Source organism: Accipiter gentilis, chromosome 21, assembly GCF_929443795.1.
Source record: "Accipiter gentilis chromosome 21, bAccGen1.1, whole genome shotgun sequence".
Classification (NCBI taxonomy): domain Eukaryota; kingdom Metazoa; phylum Chordata; class Aves; order Accipitriformes; family Accipitridae; genus Astur; species Astur gentilis.
Window position 1 is genome coordinate 25,932,045 of NC_064900.1, and position 19,686 is coordinate 25,951,730.

At 34.8% G+C, this 19,686-nt stretch overlaps 1 protein-coding gene across 1 annotated transcript in view; it reads left to right on the forward strand.

The window, feature by feature from the left end:
• Positions 1-19,686, forward strand: part of NCAM2 (neural cell adhesion molecule 2) — a 322,614-nt gene that overhangs the window by 295,149 nt on the left and 7,779 nt on the right. Inside the window, exon 15 of the mRNA XM_049824891.1 lies at positions 2,120-2,300. Coding sequence (XP_049680848.1) covers positions 2,120-2,300 — 181 coding nt within the window. The remainder of the gene's footprint in view (positions 1-2,119; positions 2,301-19,686) is intronic.

Below are 19,686 nucleotides of genomic sequence, written 5' to 3' on the forward strand. Positions count from 1 at the left end.
CATTCTATTCATTGCATATAATTCTACAGTTTGTTTTCAAAGTATAGTCATATATCTGTTTGCAATGCTGTCTTTTCCACCTGCAGGAACCATATTAGCCTGAATTTTTATTTTCCAATTCAGTAAATTTTTTCTCCTTCTGTGATTCTGAATGTCTTTGGAATTCCCCAGTATATTCACACAGTTGTATGTGCACACACCACATTCATGTATGGATCTTCTGATTTCTCTCATGTTGATATTTTTTGGAATTGACGTGTATTATTTTTTTCTTCTGATTTCTCCCAAACCTCACCAACTTAAACACCCATTAAAATATAGTGCTACATAACATTGCTATTCCTAATATTACTAAGGAGTATTTGCATATGCATATTGCAATCAGTATTAATGCCTTTTATTTTAGCAGTGCTATACAAAAATATATTTTGTAAAAGTAGTTTGATATAGCGATAATATAAGTGGATTCACTCAGTGGAATGTAAATATGGGTGGATTCACTCAGTGGCATATCAGATGATTGCAACAGAAATTTTCTACAAGGATATGGGAAAATTTCCTTGACAGATAATACCAGTTTCACTGTATGATGAGTAAACTACTTTTACTCCAGTGTATTTAGGTTCTTTCATGATTTGTAACGTGACTACCATTCTGATGTTTTTCATTGGTCTACTGCTGCACCAAGTAGGCACTTTTACCCTGCTGCAAACGTTCCTGCAAAGATGTTTTACTGTATTTTAATCATTCCCAGGACTATCATCGGTCAGTACCAATGCCAGTGCTGAAGAAGCAAGAAAGAGTTTAACAAAAGGTGAAGTCAGTATGGAAAACCCATCACACTCAGCACTGATAGCGAATAAGTTATTGTAGCTGTGCACATGAGGGAGTTTAGTCTGTCACTCTATTTTCTGAAGACTAAGGGGGCATGAAACATGCATAAGAAACATGACTGGGCCCTGAACTGTCTAATTCAGCTGCTATTTTCTTTGACACTTTTATCAGTCAAGAGCAAGATGCTTCAGCAAAGAGCCTAAATATAAGCTGCTGAGAAGTATGGTAGTCTGCAGAAAAAAAGTTAAACTTCCCTGTCTTTGAAGGGTGTTTTTTTTCCCAGAAAGTTTATATCCACTGACTGTGTCTGTGTTGCTGTATGGGTTGGATGGCTAGGATTTGGCTCTCAGCATAATTTTTGCCACTTTATTGTAACTCAGTGTTTAGTAAGAATAGGACTGCATGGCTTCTTACTGTTATTGATACTCCTTTGAACAAGATGGCTTTTTTGTTTGACAATATATATTGTTTTATCCTTTTAGCTATTAGTTATTTTGTAATTCTCATTTCTATAAATTATAATTAAATAAATTATGCACTAAAAGGAGTGATTGCAAAGGTAAGCATTCCAATTTTATGAAATGCCAGAATTAAGATTGCAGCTGAAGTCCTCATTTTTTCCCTTTGTATACTTGTCTTAGGTAATTGTCTGAATTGTGAGAACCCTTTTTTTCTCTAGAACACCATCTTAATGATTTACTTATATCCTCTTACAGTGTAGACATAGGACTGCATACTTTCTCAATGGTGTTTATATTGTTGCATACAACCCGGTTTGCAAATTGTTACTATAGTACCACATACTGCTACAGTTTGTGTATATTTTCGTTATATAACTAATGTATGATATAAGTACAGCTTGCATTCATGAACAATTCAAGTATGGGTTTAATGGCAAGTTTCTTTAAAAAAACACTGTTCAAAATGTAATTGGAACATCTTTATAAAATAAACCTTTTACAGAATTTATTCTTAGCAGCATTTGTAAATAATTATCCTGCTGTTCCCCAAGAAAAACATCAGTATTTGAGCAAAATATAAATTGAAGCCAAAAGGTTAAAAGGGATTGCCTACAAAATCCCTAAATCCACATTGTGGAAACATGATTAGGGGTGGTCAAAATTACAAAATGCCTGAGTACTCAGAACTCCAAAATTAGATTATTTGAATGTTCATAACTTCTGTAAATGAAACTCCATGGTTTCTGTGTATCATGTAGACTCATAGTTTAGACAAATAACACAAGAGATTCTGAGAATTTAAACTAATATTTACATCTTTACAGAAAGACAAGGAAGACCAGTGGCTAGAAAAAAAAGTACAGGGTAGTAGAGACCACATCATCTTAGAGCATCTTCAGTGGACTATGGGTTACGAAGTACAAATTACAGCTGCCAACAGACTGGGTTATTCTGAACCAACATTATATGAATTCAGCATGCCACCAAAGCCTAACATTATTACGGGTAAGTTGATTTTAGAGTGTTTTCTTTCTATGAATTGTTTACTAACTCTTAATACACTGACGTGTGTAGTTGAACATAAGGTAACAGAAGTCCTCTTTAACTGACAAAGCCCGAGGCCCCATACTCTATTATCAACAAAGACTTGATTCAAAACCCCTAAATGGGACCCCATTTCCTACTTTTCTCTTAGTAATAGTAATTTGTAAGTACAGAACAAGTATTGAATCTTCAACCCAGATGATGACAGTTAACAAGAAATATAGTATTTACGATATACCTCCTATACATTTTTAAATTGCCTTGTACTGCCTATTTGTCTGTTGTAAGCAACTTAGTTGTTAGAATTCTTGATTTCAGTCCCATCTCTACCTGTGCTTCAAGATACACATGTAATAAAAGGTATTTATTTTAGTGTCTGATGAGGTTAAGACTTCAAATAGTCTTGTTTAGATACCGTCTTAATGATTCACCCTAACATGGTGATCATACAGCCTTGTATTAGGCCTATTTACAAGCTTTGAAATCTATAGAAATGTTGTTCATATTTTTAAGTGTGTAAACAGGAAGGTCTGGATTTTTTTTTAAGGAAAACTGCATAATAGTTAAGAGTGAGTTTGTTCCATTAAATAATTTATCAAGTTTTAATGCTTTGTAATGTAAAGTTATATTTTGGTGCAACAATGCAAAATTATTTCATTCAGAATAAACCCAAAATATGGTAATTTCTTATGTATTATGGGTTATTTTAATTTTTATAAAACAAATGTTATGAGGAAAAGATTTCAAACTTATCTAAAATATGAGCTGATCTTTAATAATAAATTCCAAATTAGATCAGTGTCATCATTACCATTTTAAAATCAGGTGCTAAATCATCTAACATAGTATTTTCTGTATGCCATAAATTAAACTATAAGAGTATTAGGATCAGATTAAAATCTTGCCAAATAAACATAATGGCCAATATATTAAAAGGTAAACCATATCAATACCCGTGTTTTAATCTGAGCATCTGACTAACATTGATCTTGGTAAAGTGGCAATGAGTTTGAATGGGTCATAGACTACTGTGTCATCAGAAAAGTTTGAAATAATTGACTTGAAATTTTGTTTCTATTGCAAGTTTTCCTCAAATATATTCTCAGGGAAATTTTCTCAAGATCTCTGCAACATTTTTTAATATTCCATGGCAATTTGTTGATATCAAAAGCTTTGTTACTTGCATTTATAGAAAGGAATAAGCATTTGTAATTCATTAATAGTTTCAGATCCAGTTTGAGTACAAATATTTGGTTTATGCACTTGAATTGCAGTAGTGAGAGTTGATTTGCTTTTTGATTGAAATTCAGGGCCTCAATAGGCCATGTGTACTTGTTTTTAAACACATAAGTCTTTGTGATTGCCATCATTCAGAAATAAAATTTCACTACATGATTGAAAAAGAAAAGGGAAAAAGAAATGTAGGAAAGCTTATTGTCCCAAGGAAGTAAAAATATTTATCAAGTAGAAAAATAAATAAAACCTTATTTGGGTAAATGGAAGGGATAAGCCATTTTTCAATTTTGTATATTTGAAACACAAATCTTACTTGTTTTGCAATACAATCTAACTTTAACCTGTTATAATTATTTAAAGTATTCCATTTTATTGCGACAACTGCTGTAACTGAGAGAAATATGATATGCCTCCGTAAATTACAACATAGGTGCTCTCTAAACATTTAAGTAGAAAGCAGCTTAGTTAATTCAGTTTCAGAAGATAGAATATTTTTCTCTGAACACAGTTTTATAGGTATTTGGGGGCTTTTTCCTTTCAGTGCTCTCCCATAATCATAACTCCATAAGTAGTTGTAAGAAGTCTGTTACACTATTTAACATCAGATCTTCTTTATATGAATCATTATTGCAATTATGATTGTGGAACTAATTATTTTCTTTGTCAACTGTTTTTGCAAAGCCTGAAAAGAGGTTTTCATCTGTATGTGCCTAGTCTATGGCACTTCAGCTGAACAGAGTGTTTCTGTCTTCCTCTAAATGTAATTAAAAACCAAGCTATCTGTAGATCCTATGCGTGCAATCTCATGGATATTACTTATCCCAAGAGAATTTTGGGATCCTCTAAGTATCATGATGGTTAACTATACCTAACATACTATTCTGGTGAAAATGCATGCAAGCTAATGCAATTAATCAGAGAACTGGACAGAGATGGAGGCAAGGATACATTTATTGTCCTTTGATAGGTGCCTACCAGGGAAATGGGAGTTGTCACAAGAAATAAAACTTTAGTTCTGATTGCTGCAGAAGAAGCTTGTTTATGCTTTCAAGAGCCATTGGATATAAGGCAGAAGTAGCAATCCCTGAGGGCAGGGACTGGAAGCCAAAAACCTACCTATAACTCCTATGGGCACTGAATCCACAACTTCTGCTTGCTAGGGAAGTGTAAGCAAGTATCAGCTCATGGCTGGCAGTCAAATTCTATAATAACACAATATGATGATCTTCCATTAGCGGTCTTAGGTCTAGGAAGGAGCTTGAGGCTGCAGATTGCTGTCTGGCATCAGTGAGGAGTATAAATGAGACAGACATTTCTTTAAAATTTCACATGGTTGGCCTCAGCAGCCTCCAACTCTAGATGGACTTGATTTTGTAATTTTGTTCGTAGGCCTGTAACACTATCTCCATTCACTGAATCACTCAAATTTGTTATTAGTTCTTCAGAATTTGTAATCCTTTTAATGAAAGTTTCCTGGTTTTCTGAAGGGTTTATCAATGGAACCTCACACTGACTTTGAAAAACACTCAACAAACCAACTTCTTAAAACACTTTGCCTTAAACAAATGTATGTATAAATATATTCATAGATGTGTATATGTGTATACATATATACATTACTGTATTTTATATCTATGTATATATAATTTTACTTCTTACTTTTTTGAGTTATTTTTTGCAGTCAGCGATTCCATCTTCGTATTTCAGATTTTACTTAGGCATATGAGCATGTATTTAAGAATCATGCTTTGAAGAAAGAGTGGCATAATCTTAAATGTAGTAATTTATATATTCCAAAAATCTCACTAGGGATGTTAGCTGGCAGTACTTGTAGGCAGGCACAATTCTAACATTGTTGTGCTTGCCTCTGAATGAAGTCTTTATCAGATTTTAATTACTCATTTGCGATATTTTTGAAAATTTTGTTCTGGCTTCTCTATACTGTTAAGCTGCTTCTATTCCTGTGAGAAAAAAAAGGGGATTCTCAAAGGAGTTGTGTGCCTTAGCTCTTAGCTCTTTATTGGTGTTAGGATAGCATAGACTAACCTCTACAGCCATAACAAACCTCTGACTAGGTGTCACTGGGAGCAGCCAAACTCCATCAGCTCCTGGAACTGACATTACAGTGCCTTTGTATGGGTCCATTTACTCTTTCTCAGCAGGGCAGAGATATCCTGTCTTTGTACCTTGCAGCTGGTACAAAAGTGTCCAAATCAGCTGTCATTCTGAACTACTACTACTGTAACCTAAAAACACATCTACAGTTTTATATTAAATTAATCTTAAAAGAAGATGAAATGAAAGATGTTAAAAAGAGGATACTTTCTGCAAGTGTTAGATATATTTTCAGAAATTAGTGGCAGAAGATTAATGCAGGTGCTGTCTTCCAAAGATTTTTATCCAGTCAGTGTTGTTTCTCTGGAAGGCCAGAAGATATATTAAAAACGGCTGCAAGTTGTGTCCTATCATAAGTTTTTTCTTCTTAATAGTGGGAAAAAGAGAAAAGCATTTGGGGATAATAAGAAGCCCTTAGACCTATTTTTCTCACTTTGCAATATTGGTTGGTTTGGGTTTTCTTAACTTCTAATACTGCATGAACTGTTGGAATTATTTTTTTTTATTAACATCCCTGGAAAAGTTTTATTCCCTTGTGCATCTCTTTTTCCAATGCATGTCTGTCACCAATGCTTAAAATCATATAGGTAAAGAGGGACAATCTAATGCATGATATTTTCACTCGTCATCACTAGTAGCAAAGATTATATTCTTCATGCCAAACATAATTTTTATCAGTAGTTTTTACAAAAATGCAGCTTTAGCATCTCCAGTGGTGTCAAAGTGAATGAAAAATAAAAATAGCTCTTATCAATGCTTCGGGTATGTGTGTGTATATATATGTATTTGAATTTGTGTATGTACATTTTATGATGTATTACACAGACAAAATAGGGGTTTTGAACTATACAGAAAGTGTTTTATTAGACTAGAAGCTAGGATAATGAACTTTTTCATCTAGAGGCTGAAAATTACTGAGTACAGAAAAATAGAAATGTCTCCTTCATGCTCACAATTTTCTCTCATGGACAAGTCCTTTTCTTTAATTTTGCTCTGTCAAGCAATTCATTGACTTTTTTGGGGTAGAAAAAAATTCTGTATGATCCCACCTGTGTAGCTGGTGTAGGTTTTTGTTCCTGTCACATCTTGCTGCCAAACAGCAGACTGTCTTGCTACAGGTGCTCTCCTTGTCTCTCACATCCCTTCAACCCTGACCCATAGGCTGCAAGAGTCTCCCTGGGGCACAGTCTCCCTAGCTCTGAAGGGAGGAGTAACCTCCCGTTTCTCCAGAAGCATTGACTTGACCCTGACAAGGCATCAGCTAAGAGAAGCCAAGAAGCAGCCTTCTTCATTCTTGTTCTGTACACCACCACAAAAGTACATAACATTTGTTGACTTACTGTAACTATGAATAAACTTCCAATCTGAATAGTTCTTGTGTCCTTTGAAGCATTTCCTTAGATTTCAAATCATTTCAGATCTGTTTGAAATTATATTTTACCTAATTACAACCAAGCCTCGACGTCAGGGTATCACATAAAAGCGTGCTTGCGTGACCAAGGCCTCTGCTTTCATTACCATTAGCCTTCCTTGCCACAAGAGCATGTTGCTGGCTCATGTTCAACTTGGTGTCCACCAGGACTCCCAGAGCCATTTCTGCAAAGCTGTTTTTCAGCTGGGTGGCTCCCAGCCATATACTGGTGTCTGGGGTTATTCCTCCCCAGGGGCAGGAATTTGCACTTGCCCTTATTGAACTTCACAAGGTTCCTGTCGGCCCATTTCTCCAGCCTGTCAAGGTCCCTCTGGATGGCAGCATAACCATCTGGTGTATCAGCCACTCCTCCAAGATTTATGTTATCAGCAAAGTTGCTGAGGGTACGCTCTGCCCCATCATCGAAATCATTGATGATGTTGAACAGGTTTGGACCCAGTATTGACCACTGGGGTACACAGCTAGTCACTGGTCCCCAACTAGACTTCATACCATTGATCAACACTATCTGGGCCCAGCCATTCAGCCTGTTTCCAATTCCACCTCACTGTCTTCTTATCCAGCCTATGTATCAACAGCTTCTCTTCGAGGATCTTAAGGGAGACAGTGTTGAAAGCCTTACTGAAGTCAACGCAGATAATATGCACAGCTCTCCGCTCATCTATCAAGCCAGTCATTTCATCATAGAAGGTTACCTTGGTCAAGCATGACTTTGCCTTTGTGAATCAATGCTGGCTACATCTGATGTAGTAGCTCTTCATGCCTGGGAACAGTTTCCAGGATTAGTAGCTCCACCACCTTCCCAGGGATTGAGGTGAGGCTGACTGGCCTGTAGATCCCTGAGCTCTCCTTCCTGCCCCTTCTAAAGGCAGAAGTGACATTTGCTTTCCCCTGTCCTCAGGGACCTCTCTTAATCTCCATGATCATTCAAAGATTATTGAGAATAGCCCTGCATTGACAGCTCCCTCAGCGCTTGTGGGTGCATCCCATCAGAGCTCATGGACTTATGTATATCCAGGGTTTTTTAAGTATTGCCTGACCTGATCCTTGCTCAAAATTTCCTCACCTCTCTTGATCCTATCCTTACATTTTCAAAGGCAATGATATCTCTGTTATGTTTATTTTCTAGATTTCTCTTTACAGCTGTTCTTACATAAAACCAAGCCAGATTTTTTTCTTCCTCACTTTCACTTCAGTAGCAACATCAGCATTCTTCTGGCCAGGTTGGGTTTCAGTTCTATTTGTGGTATTTTTTGTCTCAGTACATAATCAATAACCCTTGTGCTTTTGCAGATATAAACTGTCTGTTTTGTTAACTTTAGTCAACAATTCTGTAGGTAATGAGCAAGGAAAAGACTAAAGATATTCCCTCTTGAGCATTTTGCAGAACTGCTGGTAACCAAAATTAGTCATTAGTGACCATGTGTAGCTCAGCTGAAGAGAAGCCCTTTCCAGGTACAATATGTTATTTCAGAGCAAGGCCACTTTCTGAGGCAGAGTTAGCTATGGGGTAATGTCAGCAGTTGGCTTCTGGTACTTAGTTCTAGGAAAAGTTATGTTCCATCATTAAAAGTTAAATTAGGAGAATCATGGGGATTTGTAGTCATCATCTTTTATAGTCTCTTTCCATAGAAAAAGCTAAAACAGCTGCCAGTGGGTACTTGAGCCAGGACTAAAAGTCATGACTTGTGGCTTTTAAGTTGCCAGTTTAAATTTCCAGGAAAAGACTGCAGAATTATATTCTGTACTGATTCTTCAGTAATAACATTTTGGCCTGATTTTCAGCCTATGGTTTGTGACCACACTGCCTGTCCATTTATGTGTGTATGTATACCTGTACAAAAATCCATCAATTTGTGTCTTCAGATAACTTTGAATGTAGTTGATGTTTTCACTAAATTTGCCAGAGAACAGAGGCAGAGGCTTCAAAAATAATACATGACCGTAAACTTTTTTTTTTAAATAGGTATCTGAGAGTGGAAGTAAAATTCTTTGTAGCTCAGTAAGGAAAATATTGTATTAGAAATTTACACACTTTTAACAATAGGAATAATTGGCACAATGTCAATATTAATTTTTTGTTATCTTTTTTTTTTCTGTCCTACTGTCACTGTTTTCCTTTTGATACTTTATTTTTCATGTTTTTATCAACTATTTAACTTTTTTTTTTTTTTCAAATTTACTTCTTCTTCACACTCTTGATTTTCTGTAACAATTCTTATCCACACAGATAGATGCTGTGAAGCTACTAGACATGAAAATGGAGGCCAGTCCCCTCAGCTGAATGCTGCTGGTTTCTCTTTCATTGTATTCATAAGTTTCTGGTGCATGTTTTGATGCTGTTGATAAGACAAGCAATATGTTTTCTTCCTTTCCCTCTGAATTTTATATTTACAGGAAAATAAACGCAGGCCTGTATAAAAAAATTGTACTTTTCTATAGATCTTCTAAAGTTTCCATTCCTAGTTAAGATCCTAAATACTGTACATAGTTCAGTCTGTACATGCAAAATTCTTCATCTGGCTTTTTGGAAACCTTGTAAGTTCTGTGACAAATTCAACAGATGATGCTTGGCTCTTCTGTCTGACAGAACTTGGAGAATCTGACTTATTGAATTTGATCAATGTGATTTGATTTTATTTTCTCAACTATATTTTGATTATAAAAAAAAAAAAATTGATGCATAGACCTTACTATTGAAAGTCGCATGGCTTTCTAGGTACGCTATCAATTGGTCTTTCATGAGAGCATTTTGATTCTGTATTAATCCTTTTCACAGAGTTGTCCTTACACTAGCTCCTTCTATGATGTACTTTAAACCTTATGCTTAATATTGATATGTTTTGTACTTTCTAGTGGATTTTAACAAACATTTCTTCCCTAATTTATGATCTCTGAATTGCTTTAGTTTATAGTATTTAATTCCCTATACTTTTCCTGCACCTCTCTGCAGCCATGCTTCAGCACATAAAATAGGTCCCTGCCCACCAAACACACTTCTTGTGACTCTAACAGTGCCACATTCCATTTTATGGCCTTTATTGGACTGGAAGCTCCAGGGGGCTCAGTGTTGACCTTTAGTAAAGAATGGGGAAAATAGGTTTCCCTATTTTACACCTTAAGAGATTGGTTTACAAAATCTGCATCTAGAACAACGTATACAATACCTCAGAAAAAAGTTCATTTAGTACGAGTTCACATAGACATTTTTCTGCATATTTGATTTTAGAATTTATGTAGTTGACTAAGTTTATGGTTCATTCCTCTTGCATACAGAATAACACAAGAAAGCAATGCACTTTAAGAGCTAAGGCAGAATTAAATATCTATTTTAAGATACTTCCCTTCAAATTGTTACTAACCATAACAAAGTTAATAAATTAACAATACATGTTGATTTTTCCCCCTTATAGTTAATTTCTCTGGGGATTTAATACCATTATCTTATAACTTTGAAATTAATTGGTCAAATTTAAGTTTTTATGTATATTCACCTGTGTAAGGGATATTCTTATTTCTTAGAAATCATGATTATGGTCAGTTTTGCCAGTTTCAATTTATTCTTGGAAGTATTTACTTTAAAACATCATTAACAAAACCTCTTCTCATCTAAAACAAATAACAATAATTTTAGAAGACTAGGCTATGTCACAAGTAAGATGTCTTCAGAATTCATGTGTGTAAATCTAAAGACTTATTTATTGGCCAAAATACTTTTTAAAAAATTTCATATATTTAATATAATGAAGTAGATGGAATTCAAACAAATGCCATTCTAAAAATGTTGGCTTCATTGTGATCTGTAGAAAATCTCTCACCATGTTCAGTGGGGCCACTATTTCACTGGCAGCCCTTGCCACTATGTTATATCTCTTTAACCTAATGCTCTGCCATTAATTTGAAATTAATTACATTGACATGTGCCTGGCATAGTATGGTAAAGAAGTAAAATTTCTATTCTAATTTTGTAAGAGTCAAAACTTTGGGTTCCCAGTCAGAGTCAGTTGGGTGAAAGCCTAGTTTTCCATGCACAAACATTGTGAATACATGGATTAGTTTTATAAGTGTTATTCTTGTAACAAAAACTATCTGTTTAATGCTTAAGGGCTTATTGAATCCACACACAATAGTTAATGAAGGATAGGAATCTTAACATTAAGCTATCTTTTGTAATGAAAATTTTATCTTTAACTGTGATACAGAGGATTTGGAATTGCTAGCTACATGTAACAGTTATCAAAAACTTTCAGGTGTGAGAACACGTTTTCAGTTCAGTATAACTCTGATAAGTGCTATTGCTTATGCTAAATTTTTTTTTAGGGGGAAAATCACCTTGGGCAGGAACTTTTGCAAGAGGCTTTACTTGTTTCTAACCATTTCTAAAATCCAGATAGTGAAAATGTTTGTTGTTGTCATTATTGCCACTTTTTTCCTGTGGTAACAAAACAAAAAACTGCAATTACATCTCTAATTATGATCAGAGAACTGACTTTTGGCAAATATGTAGTAAGTAGATGCTGCTTGTATTCCCAAGGGGGGAAAAACCCCAACCTGCCCAAGTCTGGCCTCATTAGAAGCCTCTGAAAAATCTCAGTTCACAACTGGTCAACAGTGAATAGTTTGATCTCCACTGAGAGCTTCAGCACAAGCAGACCACAATCTGCTCCCAGGAGCTCTTTCTCAGTTTTCAGGAGCACAGTGGTGCACAAACACCGGGGCTCCTTCTTGGACTAGGGGAGCAATGAATTCTTTTGAGAGGCTGTTTTCTGCAGTCATGTCTCTTCTGCATTCTGATCCCATTGTAAGATAGGGGCTGGATGCATATAAGGAAACAGAATTTTCTCTTATGGACACAATAGAGATAGAGTGCTGTTCTGAATAATAACAAGCACAACTAATGAGCATCTGCCACTGGATCAAAAGGTCTTGAGTAAAACTTAGAGGTTTTATAGAATGAAACATAACATAAGATCTCATTAATGTTGCACAGACAGTTCGATACTGATATTTCATAGTTTTGCAGCATTTTCCTAATTTTCTAAAATTTGAAACATTTAACCTGTTCTACTAAACATTTTCTTACCTATTTTACCTGTCATCTACTTGTCTGTTCTTACGTTTTTTTTATAAAGCAAGACAGGAGACTGCTAAACGTATGTATAAAAGTAGAAGAATTATAATTTCTAAATAATTTTTCTACTCTGGTTAGACATTTGAAGTACTCGTTACCAGTTATAAATTTATTATCTTAGCAAGTCATTCTAACATTGCTGATGACAAGATAGGAATTAGGGCACAGGGAGTGATTGTCTGTGAACTCTCCAAACATTTTGTGAAAGAGCTAATGAAAAGCCTTTAGAAATTTTAGAAGCTAAATATACATTATAAATGACAAGTTGGCTTTTATCCTCAGTGTCACAATGCCAGTGGGATAAAGAGGTAAAGTTGGATCACTTCCCCTGTTAAATGAGAAAAAATTTAGGTCTGCTCCAGTTTATATTCTTCTGCTTTACACATTTTGAGGTTATCCGGTAATTTAAATATGATCCTTTTCTTTTGGCCCTACTCTTCCCGTCAAAGTCCAAAGACGATGAGTTAAGCCAATATTATAGGGATTCTGTGACAGCAGAGCCAGACAGTTCTGGGCAGCATCCCAAAACCTCTGTAATGATAAAGAGAAAGAGGAAGAGAATAATGTCTTCGGGTTGTCATGTATCTCCTGAGATGACTAACTAATACAGTTTTGTTTGTATTTCTCTTTAAGAATGTTTCATAATTCTTTCTTTAAAAACAATGACAGCAAGATTATTTTACAATATTTTGTGCAATCTGTGGGAAGATACAGAAGATTTTAAAATCTTGTCTTCCTACAGACAAGAATGAGGAAAAAGTGAGAAGAAACATTTGCAAATTAAATTATAATTGGTAGGTACAGGCTGAACAGCTTTAAAATTGTAGTTTAAACTGTATTAAAATGATAAATATGTCTTCACAAATCAAATTAAATATTCTACTGTCATTAGTTCTTAAATGTTAGAGAAGTAAATTTGTTCCTTTAAATGTAGTAATCGTAAAAGGGATTTTAGGTCTTATGATTGACAGTGTAAAATGTTACCATTTTTCCAGCATTGTCACATATTTTGAAATGCTAGTATTCAACTGCCTATTGTACTGAAGTCCTAAAATATTCTGCATTGAACTTATGCCTTAAATCCAAATTGGTGGCACAGAAACTTAAAAAGGATAATGATTATTCTGTGATATAGCAATATATCTCTAAGGAACATTATTTTTTTAAAAGTTTTGATTTACAACCTTTTGTGACTAAGGCTGGCTTCTTCCCTAATCAGGTTTTACTTGTTGTCTTTCTTGTTTTCAGAGTTTTGACAAGTTCCTAACAGTTACAAATTATTCATGAATCAAAGTATTTATATAATACAACTTCAAATGTGATCCTTCATTTATTACAGTAGGGTTATTAGAATATAAATTGCTGTCTAGCTAAATAGGAAAAACATTGCCCAGAAAAAGACATGTATGCTGCATACATCAGAAATAAAATATATCCATCTGTGTGGTTTTATGAGGCGTACAAAACATACCATCACCAAGCAACAAAATAACATTCCATTTAATTTTGTGATGGAAGTATAAGGCTAAGCACTGATGTAAAAAATATGATGTCCATATGAAAAATAGATATTTAAAAGATAAACAGATATAGTGGGTTAATTACATAAGTAACTGTATGACTAATACTTGGATTCCTGGGCCTTACCATGTATTATCTTTCCAGCGTGCAAACCTCATTCACTAAATTTAGTAACTCTTTGGGTATGCAAATGTAAAGTTAACTAGTTAAGCCTTACAAAACAATTTCATTTTTTTTTTAAAGAGGTAATGGAGACTTACATACAGTTTGTGTTTGTGCTAATAGTCTCCAATCTTCTACCCATTATCCAGTATCTTGATGATTTCTAATTGCTCATTTTTTCGGGATTTTTACAAGAGAATGAAAAAAACTCTTAGGAAGTAGTTTGAACAATATCAAGGCAAATGCAGCTTCTGAGGTCTATAATGACATTACTGAAATCTTTGCTACATCTAGAGCTCATCTGAGCTTATCACATTGTACTTGACCCATCCAATTTCTCCAGGTGTATAAAGAATCTTAAGTTTTCCTTTGGTACACATTTATCAGGCTTAATGTATAAGTGATGGAAACTCACAGGGAAAATCCTATTCCTTGTAATGTCAATGACAGCATCATAATAAAGCTAAGGGTGTCAAATATCAAGTGTAGAGTATCTATCAACTTTGCTTGTTTAGAAAAAAGTAGTTGTATGGAAGCTGTGTGCTTGAGAGCTGTGTTAAGTTGTGATGTTTTACAAGAACTAGATCAAAAAAACTGAGGTAGTAATATCCATTTTTGTTCATTTTTATATGTTCTAAAGTCCTGAGAAACTGTAGTAGTAATTCTTGCCACCATAGTCCCATTATGTTGTATGATATTAATAGGTTTTTATTTTTATTTTACATGTTTAACATTTTTGTAGTGGTTATTGCTAGTGAATATTTTATTTTCATATAATTTTAATTATAATGCATGTTAAGTGAGCTTAATACAAGCAAAGTAAATCTTACTGAGTGTTTGTTTCCAACAAAATTACATTTGAAAATATATACAATGTACTAAAAACTACTTCTGTGAAAAATATTGCAAGCACTGCAGTTTCTGTTTTCAAAACCATGAAAGGCAAGAAAAAATCTGGATTTAAAGTAGTTTATTTTAATTTGTGAAACAATGGCATTTTTTTTTCATCTCATTCATGTTTCACTACCATTTTGCTCCACTGATTTCTTCCATACATGCAGTACTTACTGTCATCTCTGCTTTCCTCCTGAAGAATGTGTGCATAGTGTATAAGCGATTGCCCTCAGCATCTTTCCAAACACAGTGTCAAGAAATGTATGTAACCATGTGCATCTTTCATCTGTTGTTCAAAGTCCATTTTAGTTTATGCAACTTCTGTCTTCATTTTTGTAATAAAGAAAACTGACTTAAAGCATTTCTATCTGTATTTTCTTTATTACTGATAAATGCTGTTTTTCTTGTTATCTACATTATGTATTTTGTAACTGAAGAGGTTTTTAAACATTGTATCAATATTTTCGTTCCAACAGTAAACCTCAGGTTTTTATCCAGTAATGAATATTTAACACCCCACCCCACTCCCCCGCACACACAGTAAGCCTCCCCCCCTCCTAATTACAATTAGAATTCTTCAAATTTTAGTTTGGTTCATATTAGGTGGCTACCATGCTACTCCACTAATGGAGCAAGTATGTGAAGTGTCTGTATAGATACATGGCCTGAGTGCTTGAACCATATAGATTTAATCTGCCTACTTGAAACAGTTGTATCCCAAAAGGCAGCTGTTTTAATACTGGGAGAAACTATATCGGTACACGACACTTAAACCAAGTACAACTCTGTTGACACTTGCAGTTGTACCAGTGTAACTATTTCAGGTAAAAACATGCACCATATACTGGCTGCACCCATAATATTAAAATTCTCTTTTTGTAGCTAATGCTATAAAATAATTATACATTTAAAATATTATTCCAAGTAATACTTATCAAAACTGTTGGTTTTGCATTTACATATGTCTTAAAGAGTTAAAAGAAAGTGCTGTCAAACCTGAAATATTTAACCAATTCAAATACAATCCCAACATAGTTCAACTTTTTTTCAGGTCTCCTGACTATAGTACTCTGGTTACAGCTGTCATCCAGTATAAAGATGCAAAAATCTCTCAGGTCTTTGTGGTGTGTGCACAGTGTAATTTTGAATTCCCCTAAAGAAAGCAATTAAAATAATTTATCCTTTTATGTAATAGCAGTACTGAAACCACACGTAAGTGTATGTTTTCAATACCCATGTCAATCTTAATTAATCTGCACAGGTTCTTGGAAATTCCTCCAAGAGACATGTTCAGTAAATCTGCTGTCAATTTGAATGGAAGAGAGCGGGACACAGAAACGTAATTATTTCCCCAAGGCCTTCTGAAACCTGGGTGCTGAGCTGATGACACAAACTCCACAAAAATGCCATCATTGCACAACCTGTCCTCCCTCAATGCACAGGAGGGTTGGGATCTCTCTGCTTGCTTTTCTCTGGGACTTCACATAGAAGTAGGCACTGTTAAAAAAATACTCTTTACTATGGTGACTGAGTAAATACATGAAAGAAGGGGCTGTAGCTACCTGATAACTCTTTAGACATGTTAGAAATGCTTTTGAAGGCTGCGTAGGGATAGTTTGGTGATGCCAGGAATAATTTTTTAAAACTTTGCTTAAAAAATAATAAAGCAAAACTCCAAATAATATTTTCACAAGCCAGCACACTTTTTCTAGTTAACACGGCCTTCTTTCCTTTCTCTTATCCCTTAGCGGACACAGACAAGACATTGTTGACAGGATCACTCAATCTGCTAACTGCATTACAGCATTTGTTTTATTTAGCATTTATGTTTTGTTTAAGACACCTTCATAGGAAAAATGGTGTGAAGGGCCATTAGAGTAAATGAGAACTCAAGTCCTACTTACTCAGTACCCAGAAAGTGTCATAATAAAAGAAATTTTCCTGTAAAATTTAGAGGGAAAAAGTAATTTCAGAAAACTTGTTGGCAAGAGGATCTCTGCCATAATAAAGAAAAGCTCCCTCACTCAGATAAGTATCAGAAAAGCATAACATTTCTGATAGAATTTTAGACATGCTCAATTTCATAGCTCACATCTTTATAATTGATAATCCTGGTTGGTACCACAGACTCCCTTGACTGTGAATGCCCAGCCCTCCTATGCGCTGTTGTCTATGGTATACAGCCCCTTCTTTATGGCTCCTCTTGCTGCCAGTGAAACCATTAAAATTCCACTGCAATCAGGCTCAGATTTCATTGGAGATGGTAGACAATGAAGGTATGTCATTTATGTGTAGAAGAAAGTTAGCAGAAACCATCTCTTCAGTCAGTTAGTTACATCGGGATCAATAATACTGTCCTCTTATTTTTCAAAGCTGTGTGTCAAGCATATCTGTCAGAACATATTACTCAGCTGTGCAGTACAGAGCACATATCCTCATGTGCTTGTACACTACCCTTCAGCAGTATCTGTCCTAGCAGAAAGTTATAGGAAAAATCACCGGGGAAGAAAAAACATTAAAATTAATGTTGATTATAGCCTTGGCAGCATCTTTTTGTATCAAGGAACAGGACAGAAAAGGATATTGCTTACTGTCATGGTCTCTCTGCATCTCACATTCCCTCAGTAAATGTTGCACAGAATCATAATGATTTTTTAAAAGTTGATGCTGCAACTATATTGATTTTTTTATTTCATTTGAAGGTAGACATGTAGCTCCTGGGCAGTTACCTGGCTCAAAAGCCAAGTTTTATTGGTTTAAATTGCTAAAAGCAGCTCATGCAGCTCTGGCTTTAGCAGCCAAATTATTGGAGCTTGTTTGCATAGGGGGATCATTGGTTGTTTACTCCTTTTTGCCTGATGTGATTTTTATCTCAGTAAGGAACAGGAGTGCTTAGTAATGGGAAGCTTTTGTACAAAGCTAAGAAACGGTTCCTCTTCTAATTAATATAGTCTTCCAGCGTCACACCATTCTCAGTAAAAAAGCTGAATACATGCTATCTTCACAGGCTACCCAAGATAGAGTTCATTCTGGGTACCTGTAACCTGTAAGATTTGCTATACCCCCCCCCCCCCCCCCCCCCCCCTTTCAGATCATGAGCTTGGCAATGCTTGTTCTAGCAATGGTCTTAGCTTTCCACCATTATAGTATGAACTGGTAGAAAAACCTTGTACAGTTGTTTAACATTTTGGTACTACATTGTGATTGTTTGGATGCTTGTCAATTGATACTGATTTTTAAGATCTATGTTTTCTATCTTTTTAGAGATTTTGAATAAGTATATACATCTTGTAAGCCTTTGGTTCTAAGAAAAGTTCCAGATCATATCTAAAATTCAAAGACAACATTCATAGGCAGTGCAGAAATACCATCATGGTTGGACAGCCTTTTTTTAAGAGTCAATAGAGCAGAGCAGTTCAAGATGATAAATAAGAATGTGCTTTTTTTCTGCCACTGCCCAGTGCAGTGTTTTCAAATTCATCCTCTAGCTCATAATTTTCAACTACTTTAGCTTGAGAGCAGTTCCTACTTGAGCTTCAGACTGACCTGAAAGAAAGGACAAACTTATGCATAGTACCCCTGCACACTCATTCTCATTCATTCAAATATAGCTGCCAGGTGCTACCCTATGAGTGCAGGAAAGTGTTTAATAACATTACTTTTTTGCCTTAAAAATGTAAATTACTCTAAAAGGTTAAGGGCTATGTAGAATCATCTATCTTTGATTTTTCCTTTAATCCATGCCTGCTGAGGAGGGGACAGGAAGTTAGGCACAAAAACGTGCTAACTTGCTTCTTTTTTTCAACAAAACTTAGAATCACTGAAAGGTTGAGGTTGGAGGGGATCTTTGGAGGTCATCTTGTCCAAACCCCCTGCTCAAGCAGAGTACTTATTATGAAGCTTGCAATTATTTTATTGTACCAGCAGTTGAATATATACAATGTGATTCTGTAAGAGTATGGAGAAATTCTGTTACATCAAAGGACACACATTTATGTAACGTCAGTCCAAATGTCTTAATGATGCATATTAAGTTCCTGTCTCTTTGTGCAGAAGCAAAAGCTTTTAGTTTTCCACATACAAAGTATAACTGTATATTCTGTGTGCATATGTAGATGTTGGCACTCTCTTTAGACCTGCTTCCCTTTAAAGTAACTGATATAAACTCCTTAAAGGAATTCAGTCTGAACTTACATTTGAGGGTCCAGTAAATTTATCTTTCCAGTTAGTTCTCTTCACTGGGAAATTCTGTTTTACTTGCCAAAGCTCTTCACTGCTCTTTCCCATGCAAATAATGATTTGTGCAAAAATGTTCCGTTATTTTATTAGAAGTTAGAAACACAACTTAATGAATAAGTGGGAACTTGTAAATTGTCAATACTTTCCATGATTTATATAGAAACTTACTTCAATTTTTTAAATTGCATTTCTGAAAGTTTTGTAATCTTACTTCCATAAGTATTAATTGATCACCACTGATTTGAGGAAGTGGATGAATGAAGTAACTTTGTTTAAAGTTGACGGTTTCCTTCATTATCATGGCAAGGTGTATTATATTATTTATGTCACATTCTATATAACAAAAAGCATATAATTTTAAATTTAGCATATTTTTGACAAATGATAATTGAAACTTACTCGGAACTATGGAACTTGCACTTTTTTTTTTTTTTCAACCAGTGTTTTAAAAAGCTTCACTATGATTAGATTACTAAGTCAGGTATACAGTAAACCTTTTCACAAAATTGTTAAGAACTGATTGTCTTACATTAACATTTATTTTTTAAGATTTAAAATCATAAAAGTGTTTTTTCAACTACGAAAAAAAGGCATATAATGTATAAATACTTTATTGT